The following is a 17,468-nucleotide window of genomic DNA, read 5'->3' as shown; positions in this document are numbered from 1 at the left end:
ATGTGTATGCAGCAGGCCTTAAACAAAGTCCTTCCCACTTCCAGTAATTTTAACTTCAGATTTGTAGATTTTTAAAAGCTCAGCCTTAATTCATAACCTTTCTTTAACTATAGAGAAATGTTTCATACACAGCACCTAACTTGCTCCATAAACAAGTATGAGTAGGGCACAGGTATCACTAGCATTGCATGAGCAATATTTTACACATTTGGCCTAAAGGCAGTGATGAATCTAGCAGCCAGAACTCTGTCATAATGATGTTCTCAATAAAAAAGTTTGCTTTTTATGGGAATCACCAAAAAAAAAAAAGAGCCAAAATCAACAACGATGACCCTACAGTGCAGGGAAGCATACTTAGATTTCCCAAACTTCACCTAGAAGCAGTAGAGTACTGTCAAAGAAGTGTACCATAGTATTGTGTGCCATGCAGTAGGCAAACCGTTTTATGAAATTCACTTAGTTTTAGAAAATTATGTGTGCAGGCTAGGGTGTTACCAGGTCAACCATGTAACTGCTTGGACCTCCATGCTGAAACAGATTTTCTATAACCAAGAATATGCATGCCTGGTCATTTACGCGGATGTGTAAATTACAGGCTTGATGAGTGAAATGAGCTAAACAGATCCCTTCTGTGCTGAGGCACAGCAGTGCTGAGGCATAACAGAAACCTCAGAAATAACTTTATTTTCCTAATTATTTCTGAGAAACATATTTAGTATGAGAGAAGGATTCTACTCTTTTCAACTACATAAACCCACTTTGAATTGGCCTGTTTCTACTTCAGTTTGCTCTAACACATTTGTTCAATCTTTGCCTCTACTAAGGCAGGCCTCATGTCCAGAACCAGGCTCAAGTTAAACTCCTGATGCCAGTTTCCCATCACAGCTGATGCTGATCTTTCTTTTCAGCTTACAGTGATGTGTCCCTCCTAGATCCATCCTCACTGAAGTCCTTATTCCCTTTCTTCCTGTAGCTTACCTTTTGTTGCTTACCTGTGCATTCAAATCAGACAACTTTTCTACCATGCAGACAAGGCACAGCTTTACTCACACCCAAGGCAGGACAGCAAAAGACAGTGGAAGGATAAGTCTCCACTACAGCTTTATGAAGAAGCCATGAAGACTATAACATGTGAGGGCTGAGAAAGCCGAGTGAATACCTTTTACAAAAATTCCACTGAATACAGACAAGCCATTGCTTTTCAAAAGTTTCTTAAGTTTGTGGAGTTGTCCTATAGAGATGGCAAAAGATGACAGGAATACTACTTCCCTGCCAAATAGAGCCTTCTCTAAAATGCTAGCATGCTAGACATTTTTAGAGACAAGGTTACAAAAAATTCTATATTTGAACACCAGCAAAATTAAAATTGTTGGAAGTGTCTCAATATTTCTATTTGGAGCATTTATCTGAGAATTTCATGCACTAACTGAGCCGAGCACTTGGCAAGGAAGCATTGAAAGTAGTAGTAATATTAGGAAGCATAAGCTGATTTTAATAGACAATATTATTGGCCTTCCTGATAACATGCTGTATCTCTTCCTCTCTTTTAAATGATTGTACAGACAGAGTCTGAGTTGGAATCCAAAATAAACCATATAAAGGAAAAATGTATAAATGTTAAACTAAAGAAAATGTTGAGATGAGATTGTCTTGGTTAGCTGAGTTAGCACAAGATGAAGCTGTGTTCCTAACACAAGCGATGTATGAGTAGGAGAAATGTTGTAGCACCTTCTATGAGTACAACACTCCATCCATACATCTTAATTTCAGTTGACAATGTCATCATTGTAACTTATAATACAGCAGCATGCCCGTCATGCTGTGACAAAACAAACAAATGACATGAACATACCATATTCCAAGACAAACTATTTTTTCTATACATCCCTGTACTGCCTCGGGCTTTTCTTTCATTTTTTAAATCAGTTCACAGCTATTACTAGGTAGAGAAAATAGCATCCACAGCATGGTCAAAAATAACTGCGGACTTTACCACAGTACAGGTTCCCCTCAAGCACCAAGCCAGAAGCAGCTGTAATACCCCCTGGTTATCCTCTAAACCTGTTTTCTCTCAACACCCAGTAAAACAAAACTGAGACCACCACTCACTTCACATTCTGGCGTAGAGAACACAGCAGCAGTATTTCTACAGGGAATTATAATGATCTGGTAACTTTTACCTACCACCCTTGTTCCAAAAGCAGCATTATGCAAGTGATTTATCTTGCAGAAAGAAAGATGAGGCACTTAACGTTCCTGAAACCACAGATAACACAATACGGGAGTACTACTACATATGTAAGAAGTTCATATCTGCAATTTTAAGGTACCAGTACGAGAAGTAGCAAGAGGAATCACTTCTCACCTTGATCCTGCTGACAGCTTCCTGAGCTTGCATCATTCTCACATTCTTGGAGGGAGTTTTATCCGAAAGGAGTTGAGTTGAGCCAAGGTAGTTGGCTGCAAAAATGATTCCATCGATTAAGTCTTCAGGATCGCAAGGTCCAGGAACTGTAACACAGGAAAGAAATCACTGCAGAAAATCATACTGAAAAATGGCAAAACAGCAGCACTAACAACTTGAGCCTGTGCCTGATGGCTGTAGATGCTCCTTTGAAATACCACAGTTTACCATGATGACATGGTAACCAGTACTTTCAAAGGTTCGAAACATCAAGAAAATGCTCTCAACATCTCTCCAGCAGAAGCTGTAATTGTTAATCCAGCCTGTCTCCTGCAATAGCTCAGCCTTTTGTGAGCAAGGATCACCCCAGGGCTAAACAGTATCTCTGAGGTTTTGCTGTTATGAAGAGACGTGGGGACTTGGCTCTTCCCTCACCCACCAGAAACAGCCTTGCAATCCTGAGGCAAGCAGTCGTAAGCAGTAAGAGGAAGGGGGCAATTTAGGAACAGCCATCAGCCACTTTCTCACTTGGTGTCAGCCACAGTTAGTACACAGGTAGAGGAAACTCCCTGGCAATGCTTTACAGGTACAACACTGCTCCCCTTACTGAGACTGAGAGCCCAATTATCAAATTGCTGCTACCCCACAGGCCTTTAAAAATCATGATTAGTCTCAACAAGGATACTGAGGGGGAGTATTCAGTACTTTCAGAATTCAGTAAAAATGTGGTTAAACATTCAGAGCACAGGATGTCCCACTGGAAAAAGCAACTTTGAGTCCCCAAAGACTCTTAATGATCTGACTCCCATTAGCTTCTGTGCAAAGTCAGAGGGTGATCAAGTGTCCAACACCTAACAATTTTAATCATTATAAAGCAGCATTTATGATTGATAAGACTTCCAGTGTTTGGCAATTATATCTAAAAATTGTAGGGCTAAAAAGATGTATTTTAACACCTTGCTATATGTTAAAATTGTCATGATCCAGTAGGGTGGTTGGTTTAGCTAAGCTTCCTGTTTTTGTACAAGTGACAAAAAACAACTGATGCTGAAGACTTTCTGAGAATGCAAATCATCCTAAACAATTCTACTGGTAAAAGTGCCCACATTTTATCATTAAAATAAAAAAAAAAAGAAAAAAAAACACAAAACAAAAAACACAAAACAAAACACACAAAACAAAACACACAAAACAAAACACACAAAACAAAAACATTTTTTTTCATTATTCTAGGAACAAAGCAAAAAAAAAAAATCTTACAGTATCAGAATGTAGCTTTCATTAGCTCGGGGCTTATCTTGAGAAATGAAGCGATGGGGCTCAAAGCTTAACACTACTCAGAATGCCAGCTCTAGCTTAGTTTTAAAGGAAGAGGTTAACAACCACTTAGAACAAGCACGAGAAACTTCAGCTCTGAAGAAATGCAAGTCATTTTTAAGAATAAGATAACAAATGCAAGAGCTGAAGATAAATATCACACTCAAATTACACACAGAGACTTAAGTAGATGCATAAACCTTATAAGGGAGCTAGTCTCTTTTGTGTTTTCATTAAATATGAACATTTAGGACTTGTAATTTTAAGATGTTCATCTTGCGTGCTGGCAGAAGCTGTTCAGATACTAAATATCTGGAAGACCCTCAAAATGAACAAGTTATTTTCAAGGACACACAACCAAAAAAACCTGAATTTCTCCCCTAGGGAAATTTATGCATCTGGAAGTGCTATGTATTTACAAACTCTTCCAGTCATGAAACTACACAGCATTTTAAAGTGCTGCCTTTCGTTACTCTATACTCTATAAAGGCCTTATCACAACTTCTATTACCAAACAATTTATAGTCCTATTCCTGATTAAAACACACACACACACACACAAAAAAAAAACAAAAAAACCCCACAAAACTAGTCTGACGTTCTGTAAAGGTGTAGATAAGATTCCAAGAAAACATAAAAAAAGGCATGTGCTCTATATTTTCACTAGAGGTGAACATACATAAAACGCTGCTTTTTTAAAGACCCCTTATATTTATTATCTCTAACAACAGATAATATCAAATTATTATCCATTGAATAGAAGTGTAGCAAAAGTGCTAGCAAGCTTTTTTGGACTACTAGTGCACAAAGGACTTTCTTTTTTTAAAAGGAATTTCCCACTGGACAAAGATTTAAAAAAAAATTTAGTTTACTATTTTTTTTTGTTTTTAGGAGAGGAGGATGCTTTCAGATAGCCCTTGACAGAGAGGGCTACAACCAGCAGACTCATTGAAGTTCAAGACAGATCATTCATTGCCACAAAATTCCAAAGTTCAACTAGTTTAGAAACAATATATGAGATTTACACTAGTTGATGACCTGGATATAGATTCCAAAACATGCAGCACAAATACTGAAGACTAAACGAGTGATCAATTTGTAGTCAAAAGAGAGCGACCATGTAATTGTTTAAACACAGCACCCTATAAAGCAATCCAAGGAGTTCCAGGACAGTCCAAATGAAGCATCACATCAACCATACTTCTGGCATGTCATAAAGCACATAGCACAACCACTGCTGGGGCAAAACAGCAATTGCAAATCAGAATTTGTCTGCTTCTGTCATGCTCTCATAACAAAATGAGTGAATTTTACAGCATGCAGTCTTTCAGTATGCACGTAATGCAGACTCATAGAAAAGCAGTTCAGGTAGCAGGTAACTTGTTTGTTGACATTGCTCTAAATAAACTCAGCACAAATACAAGTGCAACCTTAACTCTAACACAGGAAGCAGTAGTTAATTAGAGGACAAGTGGCTGTAAAACAGTGCAGATTTCCTCTGGCAGACCTGCCAAGTAATCTTATTAATTCAGTCCTGCAAATTAACACAAATGAGGCTGGATTGAGGATGCCAGTTGAAATCAGTGCTACAGAGAGCACTGGTCAACTTGCCTAACCTCTTTTCCTCATCCACCACAAAAAAAAGGACCTGAGACAGAAACCATGAATAGAACACTAAAAAAAAATAATAAAAAATATGCGTGTTTCTGCACTTCAGAAAGAGCCTAGTACAATTTAATTCAGGCTCCAGACTGAACACAATTTTATCTAAATCAGTATACGCAACCCTGGCAGTTTTTCTATTTAGCAAATTAAAATAAAAAAATATACTTCATAAATACTGGAGTTCTTTGCATATATAAAAGTATTTAGTAATTGTAGAACCATCTTACCTTCAACATAGGTTGGAAACGAAGCCAAGCTTTTTCTGGACTGTAATTAAGACAAAAAGGATTTCAAACAAAACAAGGCACGTCAATATATGCATTAAAAATTTCCCGATGCCAAGCAGAAAAAATAAATAAATTATTACCAAGGGAAGATAATAGCTTATTAAGATTTGTTATTCTATCCAGTAGTTTCAAACTCTAACCACCTAAGGTAAGTTTTGTTTGCTCCATTGACGTGTTTATCTATCAGGCAAGATGCTAAGCTCAGTTTTCAGTTACCTGCTGGTGTTTGGTAGTACATTAACAGTCTATCAGTCAGGGCTCCCCTTTTACTGATCAACAGGTATGCAGGAAAACATGTGGTATCTCAAAGACACTGAATTTTCCATACACAAGTATATGTAGCAATATACAAAATTACCCCTTACTGTTATTACTCATGACTGAAACTATCAGCTGTTAGTTATTCATTACCTAAATTTTGCTGTTCATTAGGGCTGTTCTTAGATGTATTCTCATGTTAATACAGCCTATAAGAAACTTTCCAAATTTTAACACGTCAGGTAGCAACCTGTGTTCTGCAGCATAACTGAATTCTCGAACACTTCCCCACCAGCTGTGTTTATACGGTATCAACCACAGAAAGATCTGTTTGTTTCAAATGCATAAAAGATAAATGAATCAAGAAAGCCCTGTCTTGTATGTGTAAATACTCAGTGTAAAGTAAGACCTTCCAGCTGCAGTTTTCCACAGAAGACACTGTGGCTAACAATTCAAACACCTGAAAGCTACAAATTCAGAAAGACTCACCACTTTGTTATATTCAGTAACAACCCTACGCAGGAAAATATACCAAATAAAATTTTGTGTGTCAACATATAGGTGGTAATAGATGATATTGAAACAGACACTGCTATCATACATGTCATAGATAAGGATTTTGAATAGCCCAAGGCTTACAAAACTTTAATGAATCTACAACTGATTGTATCAGCAGTAACTTCTTCAATGACTGCTCAATACAATTGTATTAAAAGAAGATCTGTGTGTGATCAGAATAATGTATGGTATCTTTTTAGTGTCTTAATAGTATCTGCTTTTATACAAACATACACTTATACATATATGCCAAATTATTTTCCTTTATGGCAAGCAACATAGGTTCTATATGTTAGTAGGAAAAAACAAACAGGCAACTAGGCAGGTTAAGTGACAGGCTGAGTGACTAACCCCAGGGAGTTTTTTCCATTGCAACGAATGGAAAATAGATGTAACATAAGTAATATTTTTCAAGGAATGATGCTAGTCTTGCTATAAAATAAAACAACTCATGAAAGAAAAACAAGTTGCATGACAGACAGCAGAGCCTGTGCAGCCTTTAAGTACTTGTTGTTCCTTACAAAAATGACTAAGCTGTACTGCAAAACCAAGAAGGCTCTCCATCAGATAGTACCAGCATCAATAAACGATCATCTCCTGCTGCCAAAGCACATCAGTTGCTGTGAGGGTACAGATATTCCTTTTAAGATCTGTGGCTCTTTCATCTCTTCAGATTAATGTTTTTTTACCAGACCACCTACCTATACAGATTCAACAATGGTTTGCAGTTGCTGCTGGTGTGGACCTAAGAGGGATATTCAACTGCTGGACTCTGACAGCAGGCAGAGGACAAATCCAATGCATGCCTGCGACAGCTTATGCATGTAAGTGCATTTTCCAAAGCACTTTTATATTAAACAGAGTGCCCGAAATTTATAAATACAGATTTAGTAATTATTGAGCAATCTGACGAACTGATGCAACTTCTCAGGATAAAACAACGTAAACTGTCATTATATACATGTATGCTCTTGCTGTAAAATCTTACACACTATGATTTTTTTTTTATCTTAACAAGGGTCAAAGGACATTTAACTAAGACCACAAGAATACTAAAGAAACAGATAAAGTTGCTGATAAGAGGAAATCTACACCTTTTAATTTTAGATACCCATGAATAATGAAATATTGAGGTATTAATATTTGATTACTCCTGTTAATAATCTTGTTGCCTTTCAGCCTACTATTAGAAAATTTCTATTAAAAAAAGGTTTTATTAAGACCTTAAAGTAATTTCCCCATATTATGAGGCTTCTTTATGACTGTTGTTCTTGCATGGAGGTACTAAAACAGTCATTATTGCTCATTTGAGGGAAACAAAACAGCCTGATGCATCCTACTGTGAATCCTGGTTTACCAGGATTAACTCTGAAGCTATGTGTGAGCACAAATAATAACGCCTAAAAACTGTTAACAGTCAGAATGTACATGAAGTGATAAAATCTGTAAGCTGAAGAAAGCCAGAGGCTTGAATAAGCTAACAATATTGCAGGCAAAAGTGCAATCCACTATTGAAGGCTTTAGCCCGTGAGAAATTACGGATTTCTTAAGCCTTTTGAATCCTTCCATTTTCTTCTAAATGCAAATACCAGTTAGGAGAAATGCATACTTGATACAAGCTTTATTACACCCTTGATAATAAAAAGAGAGAAAAAAAAAAAATTACTAACTAGTGTTCCAATTTTAATCGGTACTTCCAGTCACAGTAGGTCAATTTCTTTCACTATGGAAGATAACTCATGCATTGTTATCAGTAGCAATGCGGTCTTTTGTAGTCCTTTGTGAGCTACTGTGCCTACAGTTTCCATATTTTTTTTTATTTTTTTTTTTAAATAAGCAAATAAACCAAAGGTTTGCATATCTTTCTGTTTACACAGCCAGACAGTTTACACTAATCTAAATACTTTTTATATTCAATTATTCTCTTCTCATAATGTGAGAAGTTCTACTCAACAACTCTCATTTGGTGTTGGTAGAGATAGCACACTGTAAAAAGCTGCGGGGAGAAATGATAGATAAATAAATAAATAGCTTTATTTTGAGGAGCACAGGGTCAAGAACTCCTATACTCTGACTGTAAATCACTGACAAGTTATCACCAAATCAGTCTCTTCTTCCAACAGCTCAGGTTGTACAATGCTAATATAGTAAGCAGCATAAATTACTACCCAACTAATGTTATTTAATGAGGATTATTCATCTCGCTGACAAGCATTACGTTCTTTGTTGGGGGACATTCTGCACAGAAAAAGGAAAAGGGCTTAATTTGCCTCTACTACAGAAGAGATGTTGGCTGTTCTTCTCCCAGCCTGCTAAGTAAATTTTGTGGCAGCCAAACACAGAGTCAGAAATGCCATGACAAGCAGACTTAAGCATGTTAGAAATTCAGTCAGACAGCCAGGCACGCATAAGGGAAAGGAGCAGCGGATCAGCTATTCAAGTTTGTTCCAATTTCGGTAAAAGAGAACGGATTTGCACAGGTATAAGGGGGCAAGGAAAATAAAAAGGCATGAGCATCATGAACAAGACTGTGGCTTTTAAAAAGATTTCACTCTACCTCTTTATTAGTGGAGGGCTCTGCTGTACTGCAGACATCCTGGTGATGTTGCCTACTTGACGACTCAGCACCCCGAGGTGAAGAGGAATCTGGAGATGGAGACTAGACATGGCAAGGAAATAAAATTAAATAATAATCTGAGTGACCAATGTAGAAGTTCTTCTTTCATATTTTCCTCTAACTTGGTAGAGGAAACAAGAGATGAAAGTGAAAAAGAAAAAAACGAAACAAAACCAAACAGGACAAACACATTTTGAAATGTTGTAACCCGTGATTTTATCACAGTGATCAGATGTAACTAACTCAGTATCTCACTGGACTCAACCTGAACATCTAAATCTTTTTAAAAAAATGTGTGTGTATGAAATGAGACAAGTGGAAAACTTAAAAAAATGTACTCAGTTGCAAACAAGACCGAGCCAAAAAGTATGTCACAACACCACACTTTTATGGGATAAATGGAAGTTGTCTGGGCCCACTGCTTCCATTTATTGTCAGCATTCAAGTAAGCTGCAGTTACAGGACTTGCAGCTGCATGAGCACATGCCTGTGGCATGCAGGCAAATGGATCTGAGTCTGCTGAAAGCTGTAAGCAGCACAGACCCACGTCCCAGAATTGGGGCATTCCAGGAAAGAAATTACAAAGAAGTGAGCTGTGATGGCAGACAGGTGAATTGTCCATGAACAGAAAAGGGATTCTGTAAAGATTACTTATTCTTAACTGTCGAACTGGGAAGAGGGAAGAAATGCCTGTGGTTTCCTCTACAAGCATACAGGCTTCCAGGTATGATTAACCTGAAGTGGTAAACTAATCTCATCTAAGCAGAGATGGGCTTCAGTGGTTGTCCATACACGTTATCCACCATCTATAAAACACCTTTAATAAATTGTACAGAGCAATATTAACATATTCAGGGGCTTCTCAAGGCATTCAAGGGCTATTCAGTACCAGTGCAACCAAAAACTATGATTCTCAACCTAGATACAATGCAAAATATTAAAAAATTTCACAGTTTATGCACTTCATCTTAATATCATACACGCTCTCTAGCTCAAATTTCCTCACTTTTCTTCTTCCACCTGTACACAATTTATTGGAGAAGCTGTCCCTCATACCACTTCCTAGTAACGCAGGCAGTGTCATAATGAACATCACTGCAGAAAACCAAAGGGAACAGCATTTGAGAACAGCAGCACGGGATTTCTATCTCTGTGTGACCTGCCTGCACGTATCTTGGTAAGCTGCTGTGGGAAAGACTATTCTGATCACAGGCAGCTCCTGATGGATGCTGGTGACACCAAAAAGCCACGGCGAGGTACCTAAGGTCCCGAGCAGGGCAGACTGGAATGAACGTACGGCACACGAACACAGAGCTGGAATTAATGAAGGTGACCAGCTTGTGAGAGGGAATAAAGCTTCAACCCGGCACGCATTTTGAAGGCAGATTTTAAGAAGGCACTTGTAAAACATGTCCGTGCCAACAGGTGAACCCTCTAAGGAGGCTTCAGCGCTTAGTTATGCAAGCTGGGCTTTTAACCCAGCAGCACTGGGGTTCTACAACCTCCTTTGGCACAAGGAGTCTGGCCCCACCTTTGCCAGCTTAGCAGTACATCACTGACAGCAAAATGGCCCAATGCTGTTCTGCTGCTTTCCTAAACAGCTACGTGACGTATCGGCCACATCAGGAAAGGGCTCTGAGCTGGCAGCAGCTCCAGCCCAGGAGTTCCCTCTGCTATGTCTCTGCTCTAGCTAAAGCGTTGAGCTCTATGAAATAGTGTGCAGAAAGCAAAGTTTCCCTAAGGATGTTCCCTGTTTCCCTAAGGATGCACCCCCATGGTGTTCCCATTCCCACTAGCTACCTAGTATTTCTGCACTAGGATTGAATATGAAGGATGAGCACCACTACCAGCCTAATAATGGCATCAGGATATTGCAGGACTGAACTCTAAACAGTCAACAAAGAAACAAAGTAAAGCATATAATCTTTTAGCATCAACTGTTTCCACACAAAACATTACTTAAAGTGCCAGAAAGCTTTCTTACTGACACACACAATTAGTAACTACAATAAATTACCTCATTTAAACCAGTTGGTTGCTGACGTTTAGGAACTTTGCACCATCTAAAATGTATTAACAGTTACCCCAGTTGCACTACAAATATCTTCACTGTCCTATCTTCATCTACAAAACATCAGTATCAAGCAACCACCAAAACGACCACACAGCCTCCCTCCCATGTGCTGTTTCAAAGTTCACTAAGTTTTTCCTGAAAAAAAAGAAAATCCTCTGCCCTGACCAAAAATACACACATCAGATATCAAGCTGGCTCCCAGGTTTGCTACGTAGTAAGAAGTGAGAGCTCTCCCTGAGAAATTCTGTACAAGAAAGTTCAGCCTTTGAAGAATAGCACTCAGTTTTCTTCCATATCAAAACGCGTGTTCACTCACAACGCACAAGGAAAGAATGCAGTCACAGCCTGTAAGTAGCTTTCATACCAGTATCACGATGGGAACAAATTTGATAGACAACTTCCACAGCTACTCGAAGCACGACAAACCGAAGTCTAAAATAAATGCTTAGTAACAGCCCCATTGTCTCCTAACAAAACAAATTCTAAAAGCCTCAAGAAAATGCTCTCAGAACAAAGCAAATGCATGTGCAGCATGCTGCTGTTACACGGAGAGGTCCAGCAGCAGAGCTACCAAGTGTGTGTTCTCTGACGTGCAGTAACAAAGAAGTAGCAGTTGCTGTCATGAATATCTACTTACATTTTTCTTACGATATTCAGCCTGGTACATCCAAAAGTTTTCCATCTCAATTTTGGTGTTGTTTGCGTCTGTCTAACACACAGCTCCCTCCACCTGAGAAGTCTTCCCTGCTCCTGTGCACTGGAATTTGGTATCAGAACTGGTAACTGGAGAGGAAGGAGTATTGTGTTGCATCTAACCTACCCAGGTCAACCCACCTGGCTGCTGAATAACTCGTGAAGACAAACGTAACTGACCCTGAAACATCTTCAGGTGCGACCACCAGCTTGTGCTTCATGAAAGCAATGCTGGTTTACTTGTTCATGGCAGCAGCTTATCTGAAAACAGTGTAACTTTGGGTGACATACAAAGCTGGGACAGAAAGGATGAAATCAACAAATACTTCAGCAAAGCAAGATGAACTCACACAAAAGACCACTACTTACACAGCAGTAACGTCCACGTACAGGCATCTTGGCAGGACTGGCAAATGTACTCTTCCTCTACATTAGCTCATAGGTAAAGCACGGGTTTTCAATTTAATTGATTTCAGTGATAGAAAGTTTTCTCAGAGATACCCACATATATTAGGCAAAGGTCGAAGGTCCAGCATGTAAGTACAGTTAGATCTGTAATTTCACAAGGAGCTGTAGCCTAGCCACTGCAGGTGTCTACCCACTGTGACTTATCAAAATATTTTTTGCTATTGGTATAAAAGCTACTTTCAGACTGTGACTATGTTCCTTATACACTGTATATAGTCTTATGCATTACACATTATGTATTGTTTTGAGCTGGTGTTAAAGCTGTTTTTCCTTCCTTCAGTAGAAGAGGAAAGACAATGCACCTGAATCCCACAGCCAAGAGCTTTAATAAGCAATCCACCACAGCTGTCCTATTTCAGGACCTGATCACAAGTCTATCACATGGAAGGCATCACTGCAGAGTGTCCACTGTGATAAACTGAGACCATCGACAAATGTTCATAGCTTTTAGATGACATCAAGCACCTGTAAAGGATGGAGCTGAAAGCCGAATTTCCTTATGGTATAACTAATCATCATTACTGTCCTACAAACACAAACACCCTACACTATTATACACATATTTGCATGGTGTGACACAATCTGTGGAATTTAATTTATACCCATGGCATGAGGATGAAACTGGAGTTTGTCTTGTAGATAAACCTGTGGCACAACTGCAGCCAGCTCACTCACCCACCGGTTTCCTTGTGTGGTCCAGGACCCCCTCAACATGGCTAATTTATGCACAGATGGTAACGACGGGCTGCCTTGAGACAAGGTAACTGACTGCTGCTCGGCCCAGAGCAAAGCCTTTGGTTAGCTGCTGTAGCACCTCTCCACACAGGAACTGCAGGCATCGCCCCGTGTGTCACGTGCTGCAAACATCAGCAGCTTGGGGTGCATTGGTTTGAGGAGTGCCCCCAGTTCAGCTCTGCAAAGCTGGGGCCTCCCACCACTTCCCACTGCCTGGGCAGTGACTGAGAAGCCCACTGGAGAGATCCCAATGTCCACAGTAGTCCTACAAAGCTCTGAACAAACCAGATTTCTAAAACACTGTCCACGAGCGTCTGTACAGCAACACTGTAAGTAATTCTGCAGTAAAATTCACAGAATTTACAAAAATGGAGATTTTGACCTAAGCCGTAACTGCGTACCTATGCCACAGCCTTTTAAGATCCCTACCCACTGCTGTTTATATTACTGAATCACAGACACAAAATAAAGATATATGTAAAATAAGAAGGGGGTTAGATTTGACACGGAAGATTCAGAGTGAGCTAGTAATAAAAGTAACTGAGCCTGCTAAGGGAATGTGGGCCTTTACTTCGTCCATTTCAGAGAACCTCACGGCCACAGGAGCCAGCAGCAGGAAGCATTTAGCACCACAGCCGTGCTTTGTGAGCGGTAACTTCTCTCTGAATAAAATCTCAGGCTGCTGCTTCTCGCTCAGCTACAGACCTCCCCAGCTGTACTTCCACCCGAACTTGCAGTTTGCGTGCAGCTTCATGGGTCAGCCCGAAAAGATCAGTGTGGATGCCTCCTGTATTTTCAAAAGACTGCAAGACTAACAAGTGCTGTTCCAGCTTCCAACAGCACAGGAAAAAATCACTTGGAATTGCCCTCACCCATTCAATAATTTAGAAAATACAACAACAACAAAATAAAAATCACCACCACCAAAAAGAAACAAAGCAAGTAGTTAAGAATGCAATGCTCACTGTAATTTTAAAGCCAGTAAGTCACCAGGTGAGTGCCTGTTATCAAGCACACTAATTGATAAACTTACGCTTTCTTCTGTGTGATTGATGAACCACCATAAAACTTTCTGCCCTGGGGATCAAAATGCTGCTTTTTGCTTTTTAACTGGGCTTACTCTTTAATTTTAAGACTGTGGTCTTGACTGAAAGATAACCTCTATTCTTTGTGCTCGGCAAACAGTTTTAAAGGGTCCATTCAGAGAAAAAACACGATATCTTATTAATACAAACTCATCTTTATTTCATTTCTTTTCTCCCCCTCCTATTTTCCTCTCCCCCTGTTCATCTATTACTGAAACCTGCTTAATTATTTAAAGCAGACTTCTTTATTCCTTTGTTAATAATACATTAGTCCTGCTCCGGAAAAAGTGAAGCAAATTCATCTCCATGAAGACACTCCGTTTTTGGAGTCATCACAATGGAGAAAACCCTACAACTGAGAAGTCAAGGGTAGAAATTAAATATATATAACCAAAAAGAACTGAGAAGCAAAAGAGCACAGCTCGGTTCTGTTCGACCTGAAAGGTTTGTCTTCAGCTGTGAATTTCCACTTCACAAATCCAAAGCACCCATGTTTGTAGTTTAATTTCGTGTTAGGTTTTATTTGATGTTCCGCCACCTCAAGTGTCTGCAGAGGAACAGAGACTGTGGCCACTGATGAGAGAAATTTACAAACCAAAGTCTTGGAACACAGCAACAAAAGTGCCTTGCAGGTCAACAAAACGTGAGATCTAGCTTTGAGATCTGTAATTCCATAAATAACTGAATGGGCCTCAGAACAAAGCCACGGTATTTAGTTCTGGGAGCAGCGAATTTCTCCCTCGAAACCACTGTTTTCTCCTGATTATGGCAGAAGTGAAATAGGCAGCCTGCTTCTCCTCTCCGGTCATGAGAGGACAGGACTTCTCCTTAAATCCTCGCCAAAAAAAGATCTAATTGAGTGTTTGTGCCTTTTTCTGCTTTTCTCAACAGGTTCCCTGTGTTTCCACTGCTGAAATAGCCACTATTCTCAAAGCTCTATGACATTTTAAAGATGCTTTTTAGGCTTCCTGTACAATCTATGTACCAGAGTATGCCACCATATTCTGAGATACCTACTACACGGAACTACTCCCTTTTCCTCTCTGTATCCATGCACTGCAGATATCTTCTGTTTAGACCTGCAAATACCACTGCTCCTGTGCTTGGCTAGGCACACTCACAACGTATTTCTGATGGACAATCTGACTGAAAGGAGAAATAGGCGTGAACTATGTAAACAGGGAGATAACCACAGGCATTCAGAAGAACAGTATTGTCTAAAGGATATCCCTGCCCACCACTCCCAGACATGTGCATACCACAAGCCTCATGGTTGTCTCAAGCTATGAACATGATTCAGTAGGATGTGAATAGACCATCTCCAGTTTCACACGCAGGAAACAAAACCTAGCTGCAGCTCCACAGTCTTTTTCCATCATGGGTCAGTTTCCTGATGCCTCATTTCGCACAGCTGTGCAGCTCTGACTGCTACTGCATTTGAAAAAGATAAACACCTGAAGCTAAATCCAAGTCTGCTTGGTTTTAAAAATATATATATTCAGATAAATAGATTTTAGAAATATATATCAATTGCTCATATCTCATCTAAGTGTCAAACTACAAAAAATCTTACTGCATTTACTACAAGGACACTGAGATAATTTTTCAGCATTTATCAAATACACAAGTTTTATACCTTCCCACGTATGGTCCAGAACATTTCTTATCCCAGTGAAAGCATCACTAACAAAGGTGCACAGGACCCGTGGCAGCAAATACTCTCCATTGTTAACTGTTAAGCAGATACTCGGGTATATTATTTATTTATTCACAGAAGTCTGCTGCCTACATCGTGGTACTGCTATTGCTTATTAAAATAGAACCACCCATGTCTGCGAGTAAATTTTCTTTCATTGTGTACTATAAAACATCTCTTCTGGGGAGAAATAAATACAAGTGACTGAAATTCCTGTAAATTAAACCTCAAATAAACCTGGGAACAGACCTTCTTAAAAACAAGCAGACTTCTGCTGAAGTGATCTGTATCTTTCTGTCGCGTTTGTTGCATAAATCTTTCCTAAGCCCCAAACTACACCCAGCTGTAGGCTAGCCAAACACTTTATTGCTAGCTTCTCAAAATAGTCTCTGGATACTTCAAACTCATCCTCTTCCAAGGGTTCTACTGTGAACATATCATCTAAATGCTCAGCACTGAGGAGTGACAGTCACTTTCTTGTGAAGAAGTCAAAAGAGGTTGTCATATTTAATGACTCTCAACTGCAAATCACGCTTATGGCTCCCTGGCTTCGCCACTCCCTCTTGCAGGGCACCTAGCTAAATGAAAAGTGACCGCTACTTAGATCTAGAGAGGCCTTACCAGTTTCAGTATCTTATAATTAACTACACATAATGATTACAAATATTTCCAAACAAGTATTACTTTTAAAATCAAAATGGTCTTGATAAAAAACAATGTGGGTACAATTTCCAAAGCAGACCTGCAAAAATAGTGAAGGTAATAAAAGACCCAATTTACATCAGGCAATAATACTTTTAGGGGAAGAAAAGGGTTCAGCGTTTGCCTGAAGGTAAAACACTGTCCATGTAGTTCCTTCCTATTTCAGGACCAATACCACTAATTAGATTGAATTACTTCTCTGGCTTAGACTGGTTACACTGAAAGGCTTGTGTCTGAGATCCTTTTTCTTTCTGAAGGGAGAAAGAAAGAAAATCTACATTCAGATAAATGGGCTCTAACTATATTTTCAGTGTAACTGATCACTCATGGCCACTTAGACAGCAAAATCCAATTTTGCCCAATTTACTGCCAAGCAATTGTAGTAATGCTCTGTTTAAGAAAGCAGACTGTTCAGAACAGTACATTGTGAAATCTGATTTAAAGCATACAGTAAGGCACAGACGCAGTCTTCAGTGAAAAATAAAAGCCCTGCACAATCCCAAATCTCGTATTATATTCTTCTTCTGCAATATGTATTCCCTTCAATCTGCTCCAGGTCTGCTAAACCATCACTCAGCCAACTTTCCCCTTCCAAGAACACAGACCGCCCATACATCTACAATCATCCTTTCACTTTCCACTGAGCTGTACTTACTGTCATTATACATCCCTGTTTTGATTGCAGCCAGCACTGAAAATCTTGGTCAGGCTCTTGTCTGACAGGCAATGAAAAATGCTGAATGAGAAATTACCTTTTGGTAGAAAACCAGAGCCCCAGTGTACTTCACTACAGGTATTGTTATTGATGCAGACTGATGGAAACCCCTGTTTGACAGGCTGAGTCCTACCAACACACTCAGGAAGCCGAATCCTGCAAGGTGCAGCAATGTTTTGGAAAGCAGATGGAGC

The 17,468-nt window shown here is 39.4% G+C and overlaps 1 protein-coding gene across 1 annotated transcript in view; it reads right to left on the bottom strand.

Moving 5' to 3' along the window:
* Positions 1–17,468, bottom strand: part of APBA1 (amyloid beta precursor protein binding family A member 1) — an 85,359-nt gene that overhangs the window by 14,718 nt on the left and 53,173 nt on the right. The window contains exons 3-5 of the mRNA XM_084305518.1: positions 9,047–9,148; positions 5,614–5,653; positions 2,366–2,511 (exon numbers count right to left, since the gene is read on the bottom strand). Of these exons, the coding sequence (XP_084161644.1) occupies positions 2,366–2,511; positions 5,614–5,653; positions 9,047–9,148 (288 nt within the window). The remainder of the gene's footprint in view (positions 1–2,365; positions 2,512–5,613; positions 5,654–9,046; positions 9,149–17,468) is intronic.

The sequence above is a fragment of the Netta rufina genome (assembly GCF_964035555.1).
Source record: "Netta rufina genome assembly, chromosome: Z".
Taxonomy (NCBI): Eukaryota; Metazoa; Chordata; class Aves; order Anseriformes; family Anatidae; genus Netta; species Netta rufina.
This window is presented reverse-complemented; position numbering and strand designations above follow the sequence as displayed.